This window comes from Hevea brasiliensis, chromosome 8, assembly GCF_030052815.1.
Source record: "Hevea brasiliensis isolate MT/VB/25A 57/8 chromosome 8, ASM3005281v1, whole genome shotgun sequence".
NCBI lineage: Eukaryota > Viridiplantae > Streptophyta > Magnoliopsida > Malpighiales > Euphorbiaceae > Hevea > Hevea brasiliensis.
The window spans coordinates 97,081,006-97,100,832 of NC_079500.1; the positions used below are offsets into that span (position 1 = coordinate 97,081,006).

General features: G+C 34.4%; 2 protein-coding genes and 1 long non-coding RNA gene across 3 annotated transcripts; 1 reads left to right on the forward strand and 2 right to left on the reverse strand.

Annotated features, from left to right (window-relative positions):
* Window positions 1–710: 710 nt before the first annotated feature.
* On the forward strand, window positions 711–1,526 carry LOC110646770 (LOB domain-containing protein 33-like). The gene is made up of 2 exons (XM_021800314.2): window positions 711–1,031; window positions 1,141–1,526. Exons 1-2 carry the CDS (start codon window positions 753–755, stop codon window positions 1,516–1,518), a joined length of 657 nt encoding a protein of 218 aa, XP_021656006.1. The 5' UTR covers window positions 711–752; the 3' UTR covers window positions 1,519–1,526.
* An 8,671-nt stretch (window positions 1,527–10,197) lies between these two features.
* Window positions 10,198–12,681, reverse strand: LOC110646782 (uncharacterized). The gene is made up of 2 exons (XR_002493218.2): window positions 12,278–12,681; window positions 10,198–10,405 (listed from the first exon to the last, which is right to left on the reverse strand). It is a non-coding gene; the product is annotated as an uncharacterized LOC110646782 (long non-coding RNA).
* On the reverse strand, window positions 10,428–12,281 carry LOC110646781 (AT-hook motif nuclear-localized protein 15-like). The gene has a single exon (XM_021800325.2). The coding sequence runs from the start codon at window positions 11,669–11,671 to the stop codon at window positions 10,655–10,657; it is 1,017 nt and encodes a 338-aa protein (XP_021656017.2). The 5' UTR covers window positions 11,672–12,281; the 3' UTR covers window positions 10,428–10,654.
* Window positions 12,682–19,827: the final 7,146 nt, after the last annotated feature.

Here is a 19,827-nt window from a genome sequence, read left to right on the forward strand (position 1 = left end):
GCAACTACCAGCATCTCTATTTGCTGACCTCCCTTTTCTTCATGAAAGTCTCATAAACCTTCACAGAGCAATCAATGAAATAACATTAACAAAAGAACCCAGCACGAAGATCAACATTGACAAGGAAATATTTTGGTCAACTTTCTGTTATTATGGAGAGTTGCAGTTTCATTCACAACATCATCTCATGCACAGAATCTAAACATTCTGCAGCACCTGCACAAGAAGTACAATAAAGCTAAAAAGGCAAAGTCAGCTTGTAAACTTTTTCTGTTAAAATTTATGCATGTTCATATTCCAAGTTGAAGGACCCTTCTCTATTGTTTATCATCATCACGCTCTTCAGACACAAACTTTATCATAATTGCCAAATAAAGGGATGCATAACTATTTTACTAGCCTAGCAATGATATTGTTAACAGAAGATACTATTTAAAGCAATTATATCTCATTTTTAGAGCCTAACTAATGATGATGATAACCAGGTCTATATTAATGAATAGAAGCCCTTCTAAAGGCATGAATTAGGAAACCTCACCCAATTTGAGAATGACAAGTGTAGCCCATAAGGGAGACCCAAAAGAAACCTACTTTTATGAAAAGGGAGGAATGTCTCTTGGCCACAACAAAAGGGCTTATGACACTTGTAAGTGATGATTATAAAGAGCAAATCTCAACACTAGTTCCTAAACAAACCACCCTTAGTACAAGCAAAATCATCTTGACACAGATAAGTGAAAAAGCATAGGACAATGATAGGGCCGGGCTCTTCATGTGGAGCATGCAAGTTCCTAAGAAGAAAGTGCATGAGTGAATGCGTGTTTGCACCTTACTTCTGCTATGACCAGGCTGCAACCCACTTCGCAGCAGTGCACAAGGTGTTTGGCGCAAGCAATGTTTCAAAGCTATTATTACACCTACCAGTACAGAATCGAAGTGATGCTGCTATCACTATATCTTATGAAGCACTGGCTCGGATGCGGGATCCTGTATATGGTTGTGTTGCTCATATTTTTGCACTTCAACAACAGGTTTCTGTGTTCTTTCTCCAACAGCCTCAACACCTGTTCATTCACCCTAGAACTTAAAGTCAGTTTAACTAAAAACACAAATTTATACATTCTTTAACTTGTCTTGCAGATAGCCAGCTTACAAGAGGAGATAGAAATTCTTGGGCACCAAATGGCTAGTCTTACAGTTGGCATTGCTAGTCATGGAAGTTCACAAACAACTTCAACCCCAAACTGTGAGATACAGATTTCTTCGCTTCAAGACGCCATCAACATGAAATATTATGAGAATCAATCAGCTGCACAAGTGAACAATTCAGGATATGCAACTGGAAACCAAGCTTCTGACAGCCAAATGGATGCGCAATTGCCTCCTTTTTATGAATGGGAACACCAAAACCCTTCCTGTGAATCCCACCCAAATTCTTTAGACAGACTCCTTGAAGAAGTGGAACAAGAGATCTTCCCATATTGTTCATGGTTTGACAGTGGAAACAATGCAAACTGATGCCAAACAGGGACCAAGAAAGGCATTTTAAGCAAGTTACAGTTTGTGAAACAGATGTCTTTTGGCTCCATCAAGGAAAATTTTTGTTTTGCATCTGTAATTCTACTTATGTAGATACCGTGATTTTCAAGATAAGGATGTAGACTTAGTTCAGTTTGAATCTCAAATAAGCTTTTGTTCTCTTCAAAAATATCTTTGGTCACCCCTGCACTAAAATCAGAGATCAAGCACACCTTGGAAGAATACTAAGCTATGGCAAAGGAAAAATCTCAACCACAGGATGGCCATGTAAAGTGGTATGATCAAGAAAAACAAATTCTCAAGATTCAAAGAAAGATAAACAAATTCTCTAGAGAAACTCATTCTCAACATTTTATTAATTCTCAATGACAGTCATAATAATAATCTACATGAAAAATACCCAAATTGCATAGGCATTTATAGACTAACAATCTTACTACTATTATTTCCTAAATAATTGAAAGATAAGCTTCCTAATTTTGCAATTAAAAATTAAATCAACATAATTTCTAAATTGAATTATCATTGACTTCCTTGATTGCACCATTTTCACTTGGTTAGAGAAAACTCGACCTCGAATTTTGAGATACGGAAGAATCAAGAATTGAACTAGGATGACACATGGTCTTATCTTCTTGGACAATAACAAAAAAGTTGAAATAAAGAATTCCATTTGTTTCTTCACATCTCCAGAAACATCAGAACAAATAAAATTAAACAGAACAACCGAAATGAATCAAAGGAAATTATGGATCAAGAGAAACAAGTTTCCAAGATTCACCAGTGTTGAAATATGACTTGTGGGATCAAGTCCCATATCGATAGTGTACAAGAAAATTAAAAGACATATATGTTTGTTAAACCACAGCCATTTTGGTGATGGGAGCCAATCTTCAAGCCCAATTCAGCTTTTAGCCCTACTAGTTTAATGATTTACAATTCTGAGTTTGTGATTCTCAACATGTTATTAGAGCAGTCCAAGACCCAAAAGTATGGAGGGCTGAGTGTGGTTTTTTGTGGTTTGACCTAATTCTCAACTCTTTTATGTGGTTTTCTCATTTCCACTAACTTCGCAATAATTCCTAGGACTGCGGTGTCACAATGTCCCGTACGAAATTAGGGTTACAACTGATGTCGCAGCCACTTCCCGGTACGGTCACCCATCGTTGTGACCCCCGGCTCATTTAACATTTTATACTCTATTTTTCTTATTTGTAATTTACCTTCTGGTAATCACTATTAATTATTGTTCAGGGCTTTTCTAGGCGACTTAAATATGGTCCTAATCCTCTTAATTATCCTGACCGACACCGGTCACCGGAACAGTAAAATGTACAGAACTATGTATGAATATAGGGGTGTTACATTAAAGGTTTGTAATTGATTATTAACCTTGGGCTCCTCTTTCTATTTCTGAAATTTTATTTTGGATGCAGTTGATAGCTGATAGACGCCTAAATAGGTGAACTATAGTGTTTGGTAAGTTTTAAAAAATAAAGCTAATAGCTAATGGGTAGCTGATATGATACCCATCAGCTGCAGTTTGTATCGACTCTATTTTTAAAACTGTTTCTCAACAGTTGATAGCTGATTTTATTTTATTTTTTATTTTGATCATATTATCCTTTTTTATTTAACTCAAAAATTAATATTATTAATACTTTTATATTTTTCATTTATAATTTTAGCATTTTAATTATCGCGTTTTAACTTTATTAAAATATTTTTTATTAATAACATAAAATATAAAATATTTATTTATATCTAAAAACTCAAAATTAATTATAAGTTTTTCCTTTATCAACAATAACAATTACTTTATTATTTTATCTATATTTTTAAAGTTATTTAATTATTTTTTAAAAAAAATTAATTATTTTCTTATTTCAATAATAAAATGAATGATATAATATAATAGATTAATAATTATATATTTATTTTTTTAATATAATAAATGATATAATATATTAATTTAATAATTGTATATTTAATTTAATAATAAAATAAATAATATAATATAATAAATTTATAATTTTATATTTATTTCAATAATAAAATAAATTATATAATATATACCCTTATTAGTTATTTCACATATCAACAACAACAACTAAATATAATTTTACCAAATACTTAACATAAATCAGCTATCATCAGCTATCAGCTATCAACTAATAGTTATCAATTGTATTCAACCGCTAAACCAAACAGGCCTATAGAAAGCTGCACAACTCAAAGGTGATCTACATTTTATAATTAATCATTTTGATTTTAAGTTTTGAATTTCCATCCTATAATATTGTTCAAGATTAGTATTCATTTGGATTGGTCTGACTTTTGTGGGGATCTGTTTTTCTTCAAAATTATTTTCATATGGAAAATCTACCATATATTATTTTTTGTTCCAAAAAGTATTTGGTAAATCAAAACAAATTTCTTTTTTAATTTGGTTTTTGAAATAAAAAATTTTTTGTTTTACCAATTCGTTTTGCAACTGATGTTTAATTTTTGGAGAGAAACATCCTATTTTAGAAACTGTAAATGTTTTTGCTTTCCTTCTATCAAAACATTAATCTCATTCTCATAAATGGAGTAAGCTTTTATAAGATTGAGGTTTTTGGTTCTTGGTTTTTTTATAAAGGAGTAAACAAGGTTTTTTTTCCTTTTGTTTTGATAGAAATACTCTCATAGTTAACTTTATAGGGAGTTATCAAATTAATGAAAGAGTCCTTAAAATTACACTGTGATGGATATCTCTTACTAGAACAAAAGATGTTTTTATAAGAAAATCTTTGACAGCTATAGAGGCTTCAGTTTTATAGCTAATAGACATTTTTGAATTATTTGCAGTTGAAAGTTTTTAATTAGTTTTTTTCATGAAATTTTTTTGGAACAATTCCTTCTTTGATGCAATTTAAATCTGTTCCTATATCAAAAAGGATAATTGTATTAATTTTGAAATCTTTGGAGAAAACAATTGTGATTTGTACAAGATATTTCCTAGAAGTTATTTATTTCAGCATCAAGCGAAAATCTTCTAGGACATTTATTTAAATTTTCTATGTTTTATTTTTCCTCTTCATCTTCAGATTTTGCTTGGATCTGTTTTGAAAGCAAAGCTTGGAGGACTTTTGAATCTTCTATTTGTTTTTCTTTTAGGGTTTTAAGTTCAATTTTTATTGTTTTTATTTCTTCTTAAAGGCTTTGGATGGTCACTGGTTGTTTCGAAGTTTTTTTTCTACCTAGTATAACTATAAGGTCATATGTATTTATACTCACAGAAGGTAGAACTAAGAGTTTTTTTACTGATTTTTCTTCAAAGGTTTTAAGAAGTTTATCTAAAAACTCTTTTTGTACTTGGGGATTTTCAACATGTTTTAGGATTTCTAAGATGAATTGTTGGTCCTTTGTAATCATGTTGATTTGTAATAGGTGACATTTTGTAATAGGTGACATTTTGTAATTTTGATTTGGGTCTAGGATTGGGTTGAATCCTAGAGGTCTTTTTCGGGTATTTTCTTGAACTGCTGTTTTTGTAATAAGATTTTTCTTTGAGTTTTGAAATTTTTTTTTGTATTTGTGGGATGTTTTTTCGTCGGGTTTTCTGTTATAGGTTCCTCCACAGTCTAAAGTAGGATTTTTTGTTCCTATGTCAAATTATTTGCAAAAAGATCCTAATTCTTGGTGGGTTTTTCTCATTTCTCACTTCAAATATTTTTGTAATTTCAAATCCTGACAAATTTTTAACCATTCTTTTTGGGTGAGACTAATTAGTTCTCCATATGTTAACTGATTGTAAGGGATTTGATTTCTAAAAGCTTCTTTGATTTTACTTCTCACTCTTTCTCCTAAAAGGGTTAAGAGTCCTGCTAGAAAATTTTCTTTCCAAAAAGGTTGGTTTGAATCTTTCCTAAGCATTACTCTAGTAAGAAATGTATTTTTGTAATATTGAAAGTCACTAAGTTTTTTGCATCTAAAGTTTAAAAGTAGCTCAACGTTTTTATCTTTAAGATGGGAAGGGTCTCCTATGAAGTGTAACGAAATGGTAACAATTAGGGTGGCTACTGCATCCTGAATTGTTTGACCTAACTCATCGAGTATGAGTGTTCCTTCTTATTCAGTTTTGATTGAACCTAAGATTTCCATTTGTTGTTGAGGAGTGAGATGATAATACCACCATCCTTTGAGCTGCATTGAGAATCCTTTTATCAAGAGTTTAGCAATGGCTTTATCTGAGGTTCCTATTTGCATTTACTGCCATGGTCATTTGTTGGAGCAAACTAAGGATATTATATTTAGACATACCATATATGTTCCATTCATAGATAGCAGAGGCATTGAATTTGGAATGAGTCAGTATACTGGGTTTGTTTTTTATGCCTATGTCTGGAGCTGTTATTGGAAGAGTTTCTATTTTTTACCAATAAAGCCTATGTATTTCAGGTTTTTCTTGGGGATTTTGTTGATCTGAGTCCTGTTCTAGGACATTGACACTTCTTTGGGAAGCTTAAGGAGTTTTAGGTGCCACAGGGGTAAAAGTAGATGCTTTTAGTCTACTAAGCTGATCCTTAATGGCTTTCATGAACTTAGTTCTGCTGTTTTATATGTTTTGTTGGGTAATTTTGGAAATTTTAAAGGGTTTTTTTAATTTTGTATCTACAAGTTTTGGAGTTTCTACAGAGGAAACATCTAGCTTTTGGGCTTGTTCTATTATACGGAGTTGGTTTCCTATGGTATTGAGATGGACATTTGTAAAATTATTCTATTGAATAATGTTTCTAATATTCACAAAATCACTTTCATTTACTTTTTTGTAAGGGATTACTTTTACAGTTTGGTTAGAATGGGTTATTTTGATATGCTTAAGAGGAGAATGATTTGACTCTATCTTCCTACCATAAGAGATTTCTCATTCTGTTTTTTGGCCCTAACTGTGACAGATTTTAAAGTTTTTGAAAATGGGTATGAAATACAGTTTTCAGAAGCATATATTTCAAAACAATCAAAGAAGAAAATATGGACTTGGTGCATTTCAACAAATTTACAAAATTATTTTTACATTTCATGTCTCTGTACAAAAAGTTTTTGAAAAACCACAATATCTTTGGTTCATTTTCTTTTGAATAGAAATCATTCGCAAGAAGTTTTTTGTCTACAACAAATTCTTTTTGTAAAATATTTAGCTCATTTGCCATATTTTCTTTGATTGCAGAAAAGTTAGAGAAGTTAAGGGTGAAAGCTATTACTCTATAGTTTCTGTCTGCAAATTTGTATAGACTGGATGAGAGATGTTTGTAGTGTAATTCACATTTTGTAAGGAAGTACTAGGTACTTCTGATGTAGAAAGCCTAGGTTATATTGTGTAAGGTAAGTTTTCAACTGTAGAAAGATTTTGATCGTTTCTTTCTTCGGGTTGTTTTGTAAAAGGCATGTTTATCATAGAGGGTAATTGTGAAATCCTTCCTAAATCTATGGTACTAGATGTTGAAGCATCATCTGGGTACCTAGAACTAGTAGATTTTCTATTAAAACTAAGTTTGACTTTACAATCCGTGTACTAAGTAATCTGCCTTATATTTATATAGGGTTTTGAAGATGCTAGAGGTTCAGGTTTTACTGCACTCTCTAAGATCCATTCTTCTAGTAAGGTTATGTCTTTCCATTGGATTAGCCTAGGGATGACAGTATTTGATTTTGTAAGATCTGTTTGCAAGAGTAAAGTTTCTCTTTTTTTGCTTTGAAAACGGTGTTTTGTAGCAAAAGCAGAAATCACGTTTTTGTAATGAACTTTAAAGATCAATGGAAGAGGAATTGGTCCCTCTATCACTTTTTAATTGTGGTTTTAATTTGTAGAACAAATAATGTTAAAATGTTTTTATCACTCAAAGAAATGGTAAAGTTTGGATAACAGTCAAAAGAGATAGGTCTACTATATAAACTAGATTCAATTGAGCTAAGCAACAAATCTTGAAAGTTTGTAAACCTAGAGTCTCTAAGGACTGCCAAGATAGAGGTATTTAGTCCTTCCTTAGTAAGAGGTTTGATTCCTACCTGGACTAAGCCTATGTGAACGTATTTATACTATTTATCTCTGTGTTTTTTTAGAGAGTTTTGAAAAAGTAGATGAATAGCTTCAAAAGGTTTTGAAAGTTGTATATCTATTTTTTCAATTTTAATAGTGAAATCTATTTTGAAAAAAATTATATTTGGAGCTATTGTAAATTTGATCTTTATGGACTTTTAGAATTTCCCAATCATCAATCAAGTTTTCAAAATATTTGATATTGATTTCTTTACTATTTATTACTCTATTTATATCTGAGAAAGAGATAGAAGAGTTTGAAAAAGTAGTCCTACAAAGAATAGAATCCATGTTTTGAAAATTTCTTGTTTCAAAATAAAATTTTTCTTACGGTAGTCAGGGAAACTACAGACTTTACTGCCTCACTCAGGAATCTACCACCGTCTTTAATCGTAGCCCAAATATATATACATAATTCACACTGTCGACCAATGTCCTGATTAAAAAATAAGTTGGTCCAAAATCATCAGCTAAGTTTAAAGAGCAAAACCTGCACTGCCAATTTGCAATCAACAAATTGCAGATTACCACCATCAAATTAAGCTTTTGAAGTCAGGACTTGAGAATGATAGTTAGACCCAATCAGGATACAATAGACCCGGTCAGGTATCGGTTTGGGCACTAGACCAAAGCGGGCAAATCTAAAATTGGTTCCCAAGCAAAATCTAAAATTGCTTTAGTCAACAATTTAAGTAGCTGAATCGAAATCGGACCAATTATAAGGAATTGATTTCGATCCCATCCCAAGCACTGGATTGGAACGGGTGGTTCGAATGTTTTTATCTGATTCAAATTAGAATTTTTTTTTTTTTTAATGACTTTAGAAGGCACCATGTGGATAATTGAATCGAACAAGAATCGACTGAGAATCGAAACCAGCTAAAATCTCGACCAACCGGTCTAGTTCCTGTTCATCTCTTGGCCAAGACTTGAATTGCCGATTCCGGGGTGGCCAATCTTGATATCAAATCCGGTGGCCAAGCTTAACTTAGCCATAGATTTGCTATAAAAATTGATGCAATAGTAAATTTTATTGAAATAAAATAAAAATTATATATGTAATGCTATTATTAAAATTTGAAATTAAGTAATGTTATTATTAGAAATTGACAGCCCCTATTCTCTTCAAAAGTTTTCAAAGTGATAACTTGTGACTGCAAGTATTGCACGACAGGTCAACATTTTCAGGATTGATGATGCCATTATTCACAATTTGTATGCTATCACAGATTTCAGATGTAATTCTAAAAAGAAAAATTTTTAGGTATTGACTCACAATCGGTCCAACACGTTCTATATAAAACCAATCAAATCATTTTGGTAATATAATCATAATAAATAAACAAGGACAAAGCTTCAATCTTTCTTTCTTTTTCTAGATCTCCAGTTGCAGGACCATTGGCAAGCATATTCACTCATTAAATTTGCCCCCAAGTACAAGTCAAAGATGTCACTCTTCATCACCAGCAAACGGAGAATGGCAATGTCACACACAGACAAATAACATATATATAATATATATATATATATAGTTCATACATGTTTCTTTAATATCTATCTACCATCTTGAAAATCTTGCCATTATGATTACATCAATTATCTGTGACCAAATATAGAGTAAAATAAACAAAAATATGATTCAAAGTCTTCATTATATTGGTGAATTACCCAACTAATAATATATACATAAAACCAACTAGGTTTATATTAAAGTAGTCTGGATTTCAAATTTTACTTAGAGCGAAATGAATAAAAAATGTACAACCAACATAATCATAAATAAATGGCATAAATCACTAATGACTATTGGGTGCAATAATAAGATTCACTTTGTAACTCATATTTGATTTTTGAAGAATAAAAGGACAACCACAAACCCGAAGGGATTAATCTTCTGAATACAAAGAGATACCATGGTAATACAAAAAATAATGGCATAAATCCATTATTTGAGAACAAGAAGGTCATCAAATGAACCCAACTGCTTGACTTGAGAAATAAAGGCATTGAAATACATATTTAAAGACCTTTTCTGAACCATTTCACAGCATGCTATTTGACTCGATTAACTGATATTATAAGACAATCTTAATTCTTAACTCATGAACACATTGCACACAGTTGCATTCAGATAATCCAAAGAAACTAAAAGGAAAAGCTAAATAATAACATCATTATAGGGATAATGAAATATCATTTCAGATGAGGACTTGAGATACTAGGCACTTGCAGCCCTTATTGAACATTTCCTTATTCAACCTTGACACAATCTCCACGTCCATCCTCTTTTCTCAATCAACTTTCAACACCTAGGAATGTAGGAGTCATCCTAGACATATATACTCAGACGTGATATGGTTAAAGAATGCTTAATGGTAATAGTTTCAAATGGTACTACAAAGGGCTAGGTGTCAGATGGACATGAATGGCCGAATGGCCCCTAGTTTCAAATATAAAGCCAAAATAGCGAGTGTTAAGCATTCAACTCATCTTGCAGCAAGACAGAACAATTTGGAAACTATCCCATTGTGAAGTCTTTGAAACGAAACGACCCAATTTGGGGGAAGGGATAAGAATGAACCCCACCTTCCACTTGTAAGGTATAGTTATTCAGACATCACATATGTACTATCTCTAACTATGAAGGAAAATAAAGCACCACGAGATAAGCTTTGACATGCTTACCATTAAAAACAAAAAAGAAAATTTCCTCTAGCTGATTCCTGCCATAAATTTCCATTAGCCAGCACCAACTTGCGTTCTTGGATATATATGCTTCTTTTCCTACAGCATAAAAAATACAATATTCTTCCAGGGAAAAAAGAGATAGATTAATTAGAGAGAAAATAAAAGGTGCATCAACAACTTTTAACACATAGCAAAACCTAAGTAACAAAGGTAGCTAATTTTCACAAGAACCAAACCAAAAAGCCCTATCTCTTCCTTGCCACGCTTACATGAAAATTGCCAGCACATTTTTGCACATATCAGTCGGCTAATCCAAAACTAACAATTATCCCCTCTCTCTCTCTCTCACTGAGAGGGAGGAGGACCCCAAAACACCTCATGTGGCATTTGCCCATTGAGTAGCAAATTTGGAGGCAAATTGTAGACAGGCATTGAACCATGCTCGCCCATAGGCTGAGAAGATTGAGGCCCGGAATTATTATTACCGTTACCACCACCGCCTGCGGTAGTATTGCTATTATCATTAGTCCCTGAATTCACTTGCTGCTGCAACTGCGACCCTTCCTGCTCTTGTTCCTCCAGCGGTAATCTCTCAAAAGTAGCATTACTAAATGTTGCTGCTATCACCATCACTGGTCCTGCTGCCACCAGCGCCCCCGCCACTGTCCCTCCAACCACCTGCCCTTGCCCACCAGCCAAATACACAGTCAGCCCCGTTGCTCCAGGAGGTGAAGGAGCAGGAAGAAATGAACCCGATAACGATAAAATCTCAAATCTTCCATGAAGAGTGATTACCCCACCGGGTGCTGCAGGCTGCCTAAGAGTAATATTAGTCACTATGCCACTTCCACTTAGGATTGAAACCCCACGGTGGCGGCGTTGAGCAAAAGTTGCAATGCTTTCAGTGATGTCACTGCCAGAGCTGATTTCCAAGACATGGCTGTGAAGAGAATTAGGGCTTTCTTTGGTGATGACTATGGGCGGTTTTGGTTTGTTTTTCGAACCCGGTGGCCTGCCTCTTGGCCTGCGGGAAGAGCTTCCGCTACCTGGTTCAATGGTTTCAAAAGCTGCATTAAGGTCTTCAGATTCTTGGTGGTTGTAGTCTCTGCTGTCTTCTTGTTCTTCCTGGTTTTGGTTTTGGTTTTGATTAGGGGTAGAGGTGGACGTGGAGGCGGTCTTAGGGCTATTGGTGCTATTGCTTGCGTTTGTGTTGGGGGCGATAAAATCCCGTTCTCTCCTTGGACCCAAACGGTTCAAACCAGCAGTATCTTCCTCTGGGTTTCTCAGGTGAAGAGATGGAGCTGGGGATATTGCATCAACACCTCTCATGGCAACATTTCCAGCCCACCAGCGATTTGCCATGTTTGATTCTTGACAAAAGAGCCCTGTACCCCTCTAAATTTGAAAGAAAGAAAAAAAGACAAAAAAGGAAAATTCAAGAACCCAAATAGAGAAAGTCTTCTTTGTATCGTCACTCTCTGTTGTTCTTATCTCACATCATCTGTACCTTGCTGAATCAGAAACTGACAAAAACACAACAACGGAAGAAGGACGAGTGTATTGCTTTATTATCACTCTTTGTTTGTTTGTTCATGCAGATTCATAGATCTCTAACAAAGAACCCCAAATCCAAAAATAGATATGTACAAATTCAAAACCTTATCCTTATTCTCGCCCAAAGAATCAACCAATCCCAACTAGCTACAAGCTATCCATATCTTGCATGAATCAGACATTAGACATATGGGTTTCTTTTGTTTTGCATGAAAATCAAAACCCTAAACATCAGCTTCCAAATTTCAAAAAAAAAAAAAAAATCAGATCCGGCAACTTAAACAACAAAAACCCAATTCCCTATACCCATCAACTCATAGAGATCTAATGCAATCTACTTCAAATCAAACAAAAATATATGCCAAACTCTGTCACCTTCCCCATTTAAGGACATATAACAGCAATGAAACTCACCTACGTGAATACGTGAGTACTATAGTGCAAGCTTTTGGTCAAAAGAAGAAAGAGCCTATCCCACCATCTCTCTCTCTCTCTCTCTCTCTCTCTCTCTCTCAATTGAGTCAGCTGAGTACGGCAAGGCAAGAGTAGCTTCAGTTCCAGTTAGGGGTCCTCCAGATTTTTCAGGTGGCAAACTTTGCTCAGTTGTGGGCGTACGTTAAAAATCAGCAAGCGTACGATAAGAATTCGTGTTATGCGTATCAAGCGGTTTTTGCAGAGGGTTGTTTTAGCTTGTCTCCCCTGGTGCAATGGTTTTGTGCTCCACCAGTTTCAACCTCCTAGTGGAATGAGCTTTTCGTTCTCTGCACCCAACAGCCACATACCATAAAAGGTTCAACCAATGAGCTACCACCATACCACTCATTTATTACCCTTCTATATATCAATTTTCCACATATGCCATTGCCCTAATTAAGAAAGATTATTTATATTTTTGCCTTTTTTTTACTATTTTTTTAAATAATGCATATTTTTTTATTAGATAGGCGAAAAAACATGCAAACTAATGTGTTTTATATCAATAAAATAAAAAAATTATTTTTCCATATATATATTTCATCCTTTTTTTAATATAATATGACATTTTTATATAATATTAATAGTTTCCATATAAAATTAATGATAAATAAATATATTTAATGAATTTCATTTGTATAATGTTACACTCGTGTAAAAAATGATTTTATTTAATAAATAAAAAATTAATAATTTTCTATTTTTGAATAATTAATTTTAACTAAAATTTAAAGTGTATTTTTATTAATGGTAGGATTTTAAATTTGGACTAATAATTCATTTATTTTTATTCAATTAAAAGTATGAATCTTGATAATTATTTAAATATATTTAATCAATTCTTCTAATTTGTATGAAATTCAACTATAAAGGATCAATCCATTATCAGCTTGAAAAAAATAATGATAATTTATTGGCTAAATGATAAAAAAGAAAAAAAAATCAAAACCCTTACATCAATTATTAATTTTATTCAAATCTTTTAATTTTATCAATTTAATCAATTTTAGTTAATCTATTTAATTTCATTAATTTATTTAATATTTTTAAATTTTCATTCATTTTAACAAAATTTTTATTGATAAAAATGTAACACCCCAAAATTTTAAAATTTTTTATTTTATGAGCATTTTTGGTATTTTAATTTTATTTAAATTTTAGGAAATTTTTGGAGATTTTTCGGATTTTAAAAATCGGGTTCGATTTTCCGAAAATATAAACTTTGATGATTTTTAAAAATTAATTTAAAGACCACGTGGCAAAACTAAAAATATATTTGGAGTCTACGTATTTTTCTGAGTTTTCTGAAATTTTTTCGGAATTTTTGGACCTCGTTTTCGGTCCCGAGGCAGAGTAAAAATTCAAAATTTTGTATCTTGAATCCGACCGGCCTAATCGAACCGGACCGGATCGGACCGGTCGAATCGGGCCGGCCTTTTCCTTTTTCTTCTTTCCTTCCCCGCGCGCGTCGACCTCTCTTCCTTCTCTCTCTCTTTTTCTCTCTCCTCCTCGCCGCCTGGCCACCCACCTCCTGCCACTCCTGACCGGCGCCGCGCCTCGCCTCCTCACCACCGGCCGCGCTAAATCACGGAAAACGCGCGCAAACTCCCTCCCTCGCGCGCGCGGCGTTTCGACTTCCCCGGCCAAAATCCGGCCGATCCGGCCACCAATCGGACCGGGTCTTGTGTCTAAAATCATCTACTCGACGAGAGCTTTCCATAGACACCAAGAACACCGAAATCCATCGAGCGGTTTGTCCGATTTTTGCTCGGGAAGTTTTTAGCCCATTTCGACTTTTGGGCTAAATTTCTCACAAACCGTAAACCCCACGAGAAAACCGAGAGTACCCGAGCGCTCCACTCGTCGAGAGCTTCGCGGCGACATAAATTTTGAATTTTTTCGACACCGTTTTTCGGTGGGTCCCACGGAACTTCGCAGTGTTTTTCCGAGCATTAAATGAGCTTAGAAAATTCTGAAAAATTTATGTACTAACCCCCGTGTTATGGGCTTCGTGTAGGTATCCTCAATTCGCGGAAATTCGACAGTTGTCCGGTGCGTGAATTTCCGCCGCATGCACTGCACTGGAAAAGTCTCCGAATTGGATCGAGGTTTTGGCTATCCACCCATTGTCAGACGTCCCGAGCGCGTCCCCGAAGTCGGAATCGGCAAAGGTAAACTCGAACCTTGCTTTTTCGTAATTTTCTAGTGCTTAAATAGGATTAAAAATCCATAAAATAATCGTGATAGCTTAGAAAATTATGATTCTTTTTGCAATAGCTTAATAATATTGCTAAGGACCGCGGGGCAAAGTTTTAGAATTTTTAGAGCTTATTTGGACAGTTTTTGCAAAAATGGTCAATTATAAGGACTAAATTGAAATTTTACATATTGTGATAGATGATTGATTTGATGGGCCCAGGAGGGGCTGTGTGATATAATTGAACTGTGGATATATGGATTGTAAATATAGAAGTGTGTTTTGAGCCATTTTGCAGGTTGGGTAGGTCCTAGGTATAGGGGAGACTCTGTCGGATTTTCGTCACGACTTAGGATGTATTTGGTCTTTTCTTTGTTTGTATTAAGTCAAATTTATTAAATGATTGTAATAAAATTGTCAGGTGAGCCGGGACAGCCTTCTTCCTCCGCCCAGCCGCCTCAGTGACCACCGTCAAGTCTGTGAGTAAAATATTAATTTTAATTGTAATTTCGATATTATTATATGTTCAAGCATGCCCATGCATCACTTATATGCATATATTTATGTAGTTAAACTCTAGGCACGATTTATGTTGCATTCATAACTGTTAGCGTGCCATGGATGTTGTTGTGGTAATTTGGAGCAGCAGCGTGCGTTGGCGTGCGTGTGATGTGGTGTGGACTATGGATAGGACGGCAGACACGCTTGAGATCTTCTTGGGACTCGGTCCTTGGGTAGACACGCTTGAGTTCTTCATTGGGACCCCGATTTGGTTATTAAGTGGAAGTCCGAAATGAGTTCTTCACGGCACCAGTTGGATTTAAGAGAGTCGTATAGGGATCACCCCATATATTATGATTGATGCTATAGGGTGCGTGAGTGCTCCAAATTACCTTTTTGATGTTATGATGTGAAAATGTTGTTGATGTTGCATTTCACTCTACAGGGTGCATTAGTTTTAGATAGTTATAGAGATTATGGTTAAAATTGATATTTTACTCTCTGAGTCGAACACTCACTCCTGTTCAATAATTTTTCCAGGCCACAGGAGGATATTTTTGAGGTTAACCTGATTCCTTTCCTTGCAGGTTGTTTGTTAATATTTGTGTAATTTTATTTACTCCTAGAATTTCCGCATGTGTTAGAAATGTTTATTTGATTTGGGTCTGTAAACTAAATTATTATTGTGGACCTGTAAAATTATTATATGCATGTTTGATGGACTGGATGAGGGAGCTGAGCTCCCATTTATCATTATGATGATATGAGTATGTGGAGGGTGAGCTGAGCTCCCCAATGGATTGTTTATTGTGTTTACAGGTCGGGTGAGTAAAAAACTCCCCGTTGGTAGGTCCATTTTATAGCCGGACTCTGTCCGGTTGGTTTCTTGAAATTGGGCCCAAATGGGCCTTAGAGTTGGGTAAATGAATAGTTAAGGCTTACTACAGGCCTCGGGGGCTTTAGGCTGGCCCAGGTCCTAGTGCCGGTCTGGCCCATAGGTTGGGTCGTGATAAAAAAAATATAATAGTTTAATAATATATCTAATATTATTATCTTAATTTTTCCTCTCTCTATTTTATTATACTTTTATTCACATCTTTGATATTATTAAACATAAAATATTATTAAATAATAAATAATAAAATTAACCAAAATAGATCTAATTATAACCTTCAAAATGGTAAATATTTGATTTACTAAAATAATATTTTTTTATTTATTTAAGAATAATGATTAAAATAATACAAATAATTAATTAATATTAATAATGTATGTAAATATTTAAATTATTTTTACTGATTAAATTATATAATTAAATTAATTGTTAAAATTAAAAATAGTGTGCAGATTTGATGGCTAAATTGAAAAAATTAAAAAATTTGATTAAAATTAAAATTTTTAGTCATTTAACCATAAACTCTGCCTAAGTAGTTTGCGTTTAGCCGGTCCCAAGCCCGGATAAAGGAGGAGGATTGCTGTAGGTGACAACCAGCGTAAAAATTTCGTCACACCTTATAATATGGATTCAAATGATATAAAATGTTGGGGCGTCCTCTGCTAACGACGGGCTACATCGGAGCCCGGGTGTAGTGAAAAATATGCAAGGGTATAGGGCGTTCACTGAAAATGACGCGCCATGCCGGCGCTCGGGTGTGGTGTTAAGTGAGCAAGGGTTCTTACATCATGGACGGGTGTGGGTAAAGAAGTTAGTCCATAGGACAGATAGAAGAACAGATAGTAGAACAGAACATGAGATAGACATAGAAAACAATAGAAGATATCATAGAAGGAGACCAATTAGGAAGGAGCAGGATAGGAGGAGGATCAGGGTTGGCACTTGGAATGTTGGATCACTTACAGGAAAATTAGTGGAGCTTGTGGATACCTTGGAAAGGAGAAGGGTGAATATTGCTTGCATTCAAGAGACTAAATAGGTAGGAGAGAAAAGTAAGGAAGTGGGTAATTCAGGGTACAAACTGTGATTTACCGGAAAGGAGAGAAACAAGAACGAAGTAAGCATAATCATAGACAGGACATTGAAAGACGCAGTAATAGCTGTGAAAAGAGTAGGAGATAGAAATATACTAGTAAAGTTAGAACTAGAAGGAGAAACAATAAATATAGTTAGTGCTTATGCCCCACAAATAGGACTAGACAGTGAGAGTAAACAAAAGTTTTGAGAAGATGTGGATGATTTAATGCAAAACATACCGAATGAAGAGAATGTTTTCATTGGTGGAGATTTGAATGGACATGTAGGAAGTGATAGACAAGGTTATGAGAATGTTCATGGAGGTTTTAGTTTTGACAGTCAAAATGAGGAGGGAAAAAGAATCCTGGATTTTGCTATAGCATACAACCTAATACTAGCAAATACCTACTTTATAAAAAGAGAGTCACATTTAGTGACTTTCAAAAGTGGGCAACATATAAGCCAAATCGACTTCCTCTTAACTAGGAAGACAAATAGAGCTCTATGCAAGGGTTGCAAGGTCATTCCAGGAGAGGCTTTAACAAGTCAACATCGGTTGGTGGTCTTGAATGTCAAGTTTAGGAATAATTCAAGTAAAGTCAGAAAAAATGGCATAGCTCAAACAAAGTGGTGAGAGTTCAAAAGAGTAAAGCAAGTGAAGTTCAAAAATGAGCTTCTCGAGTCCGAAGTATGGAAGTTGGGTATGGAGGCCAATGATATATGAATACAGATGGCATCAAAGATTAGAGAAGTAGCTAGAAAAGTACTTGGAGAGTCTAAAGGATATGGACCACTCTCAAAAGAGAGATGGTGGTGGAATGAGGAAGTACAAAAGGCAGTAAAGAGAAAAAGGGAATGGTATAAGAAATTACCTAAATGTGATAATAATGAGGCATATGAACAGTACAAGATAGCAAAGAAAGAGGCAAAAAAGGCAGTTAATCAAGCAAGAGTACAGGCCTTTGAAAAGTTATATAAGAAACTTAGAACTAAAGAAGGGGAGAAAGATATTTATAGATTAGCAAGGAGGAGAGAAAGGAAATGTCAAGATCTTAAACAAGTTAGGTGCATTAAGAATAAAGAAGGAAAAGTGTTAGTGAAAGATGAAGACATTAAAGAAAAATGGAGAAATTATTTTAATGATTTCTTTAATAATAGTCAAAATGGTAATAGCGTGAATGTAGACTATAGAACAATAGAAAAAAAATATGAATTATACTAGAAGGATTAGATCTTTAGAAGTAAAGGAAGTACTTAAGAGAATGAAAGTGAGTAAAGCCTGTGGACCCGATGAAATACCAATTGAAGTGTAGAAGTGTTTGTGAGATATGGAAGTGGCATGGTTAGCTAAATTATTTAATAAGATTCTAAACTCAAAGAAAATGCCTGATGAATGGAGGAGGAGTATTTTAGTACTTATTTTTAAAAATAAGGGAGACATACAGAGTTGCTCAAACTATAGGAGAATTAAACTCATGAGTCATGCTATGAAGTTGTGGGAGAGAGTTGTGGAGCATCGACTACGTCATGATACTTCTATCTCTCCCAATCAATTTGGTTTCATGCCCGATTGTTCAACTGTGGAAGCGATCTTTCTCATTAGAAGCTTGATGTAGAAATATAGAGATGTGAAAAAAGATCTATACATGGTTTTTATTGATTTGGAGAAGGCTTATGATAGTGTTCCAAGAGATGTCTTATGGAATGTGTTAGAACAAAAGAGGGTATGTATTAGGTACATACAAGTGTTGAAAGATATGTATGAAGGAGCAATTACTATTATGCGTACAGTGGGAGGGGACACAAGAGATTTTCTGATCTCATTTGGATTATACCAAGGATCAGCTATAAGCCCTTACCTTTTTACATTAGTTTTAGATGAATTGACGAAACATATACAAGAGAATATTCCTTGGTGCATGATGTTTGCGGATGATATTGTTCTGATAGATGAGACACGAGAATGAGTCAATAGAAAGCTAGAGCTTTGGAGAAGTACTCTAGAGTCAAAGTGTTTTAATTTAAGTAAACCAAGACAAAATACATGCATTGCAAGTTCTGTGAAGGCCAAACAAATGATAGGGAAGGAGTTAGTTTAAATGGAGTTGTACTGTCCCAAAGTAATCACTTTAAATATCTAGGCTTAGTCCTTCAAGTAGATGGGGGATGTGAGGAGGATGTTAGTCATAGGATTAAAGCCGGATGGTTGAAGTGGAGACATGCCACGAGAGTTTTATGTGATTGTAAGATTCCCAATAAGTTGAAAGGAAAATTTTACCGTACAACCATACGATCGGCTATGTTATATGGTAGTGAGTATTGGGCACTAAAAGGTCGTATGCGTCTAAGATAAGAGTTACAGAGATGAGAATGTTAAAGTAGATGAGTGGCCATACTAGACTAGATAAAGTCCATAATGAGTGTATTAGAGAAAAGGTAGGAGTGGTGCCAATTGAAAATAAGTTGAGAGAAGGAAGATTGAGGTGGTTTGGTAATGTGAAGCGTAAACATATGGAGGCTCCAGTTAGACAAGTAGAGTACATTAGGTTAGAGGATAGAAAGAAAAAAAGGGATATACCTAAATTGACTTAGAGGAGAATAATATAACATGACCTAAAAGCATTACATATTTCTAAGGATTTAACCCAAAATCATTTCGAATGGAGAAAGCGAATCCATATAGTCGAACCCAAATTTTTGGGATAAAGGCTTAGTTGAGTTGAGTTGAGTCATTTAACCATAATTTATGATAATACATTTTATTTTGACACATATTTTAATTGCTTCAACTGTTAAACTAAGTATCTATATGCCATGAAA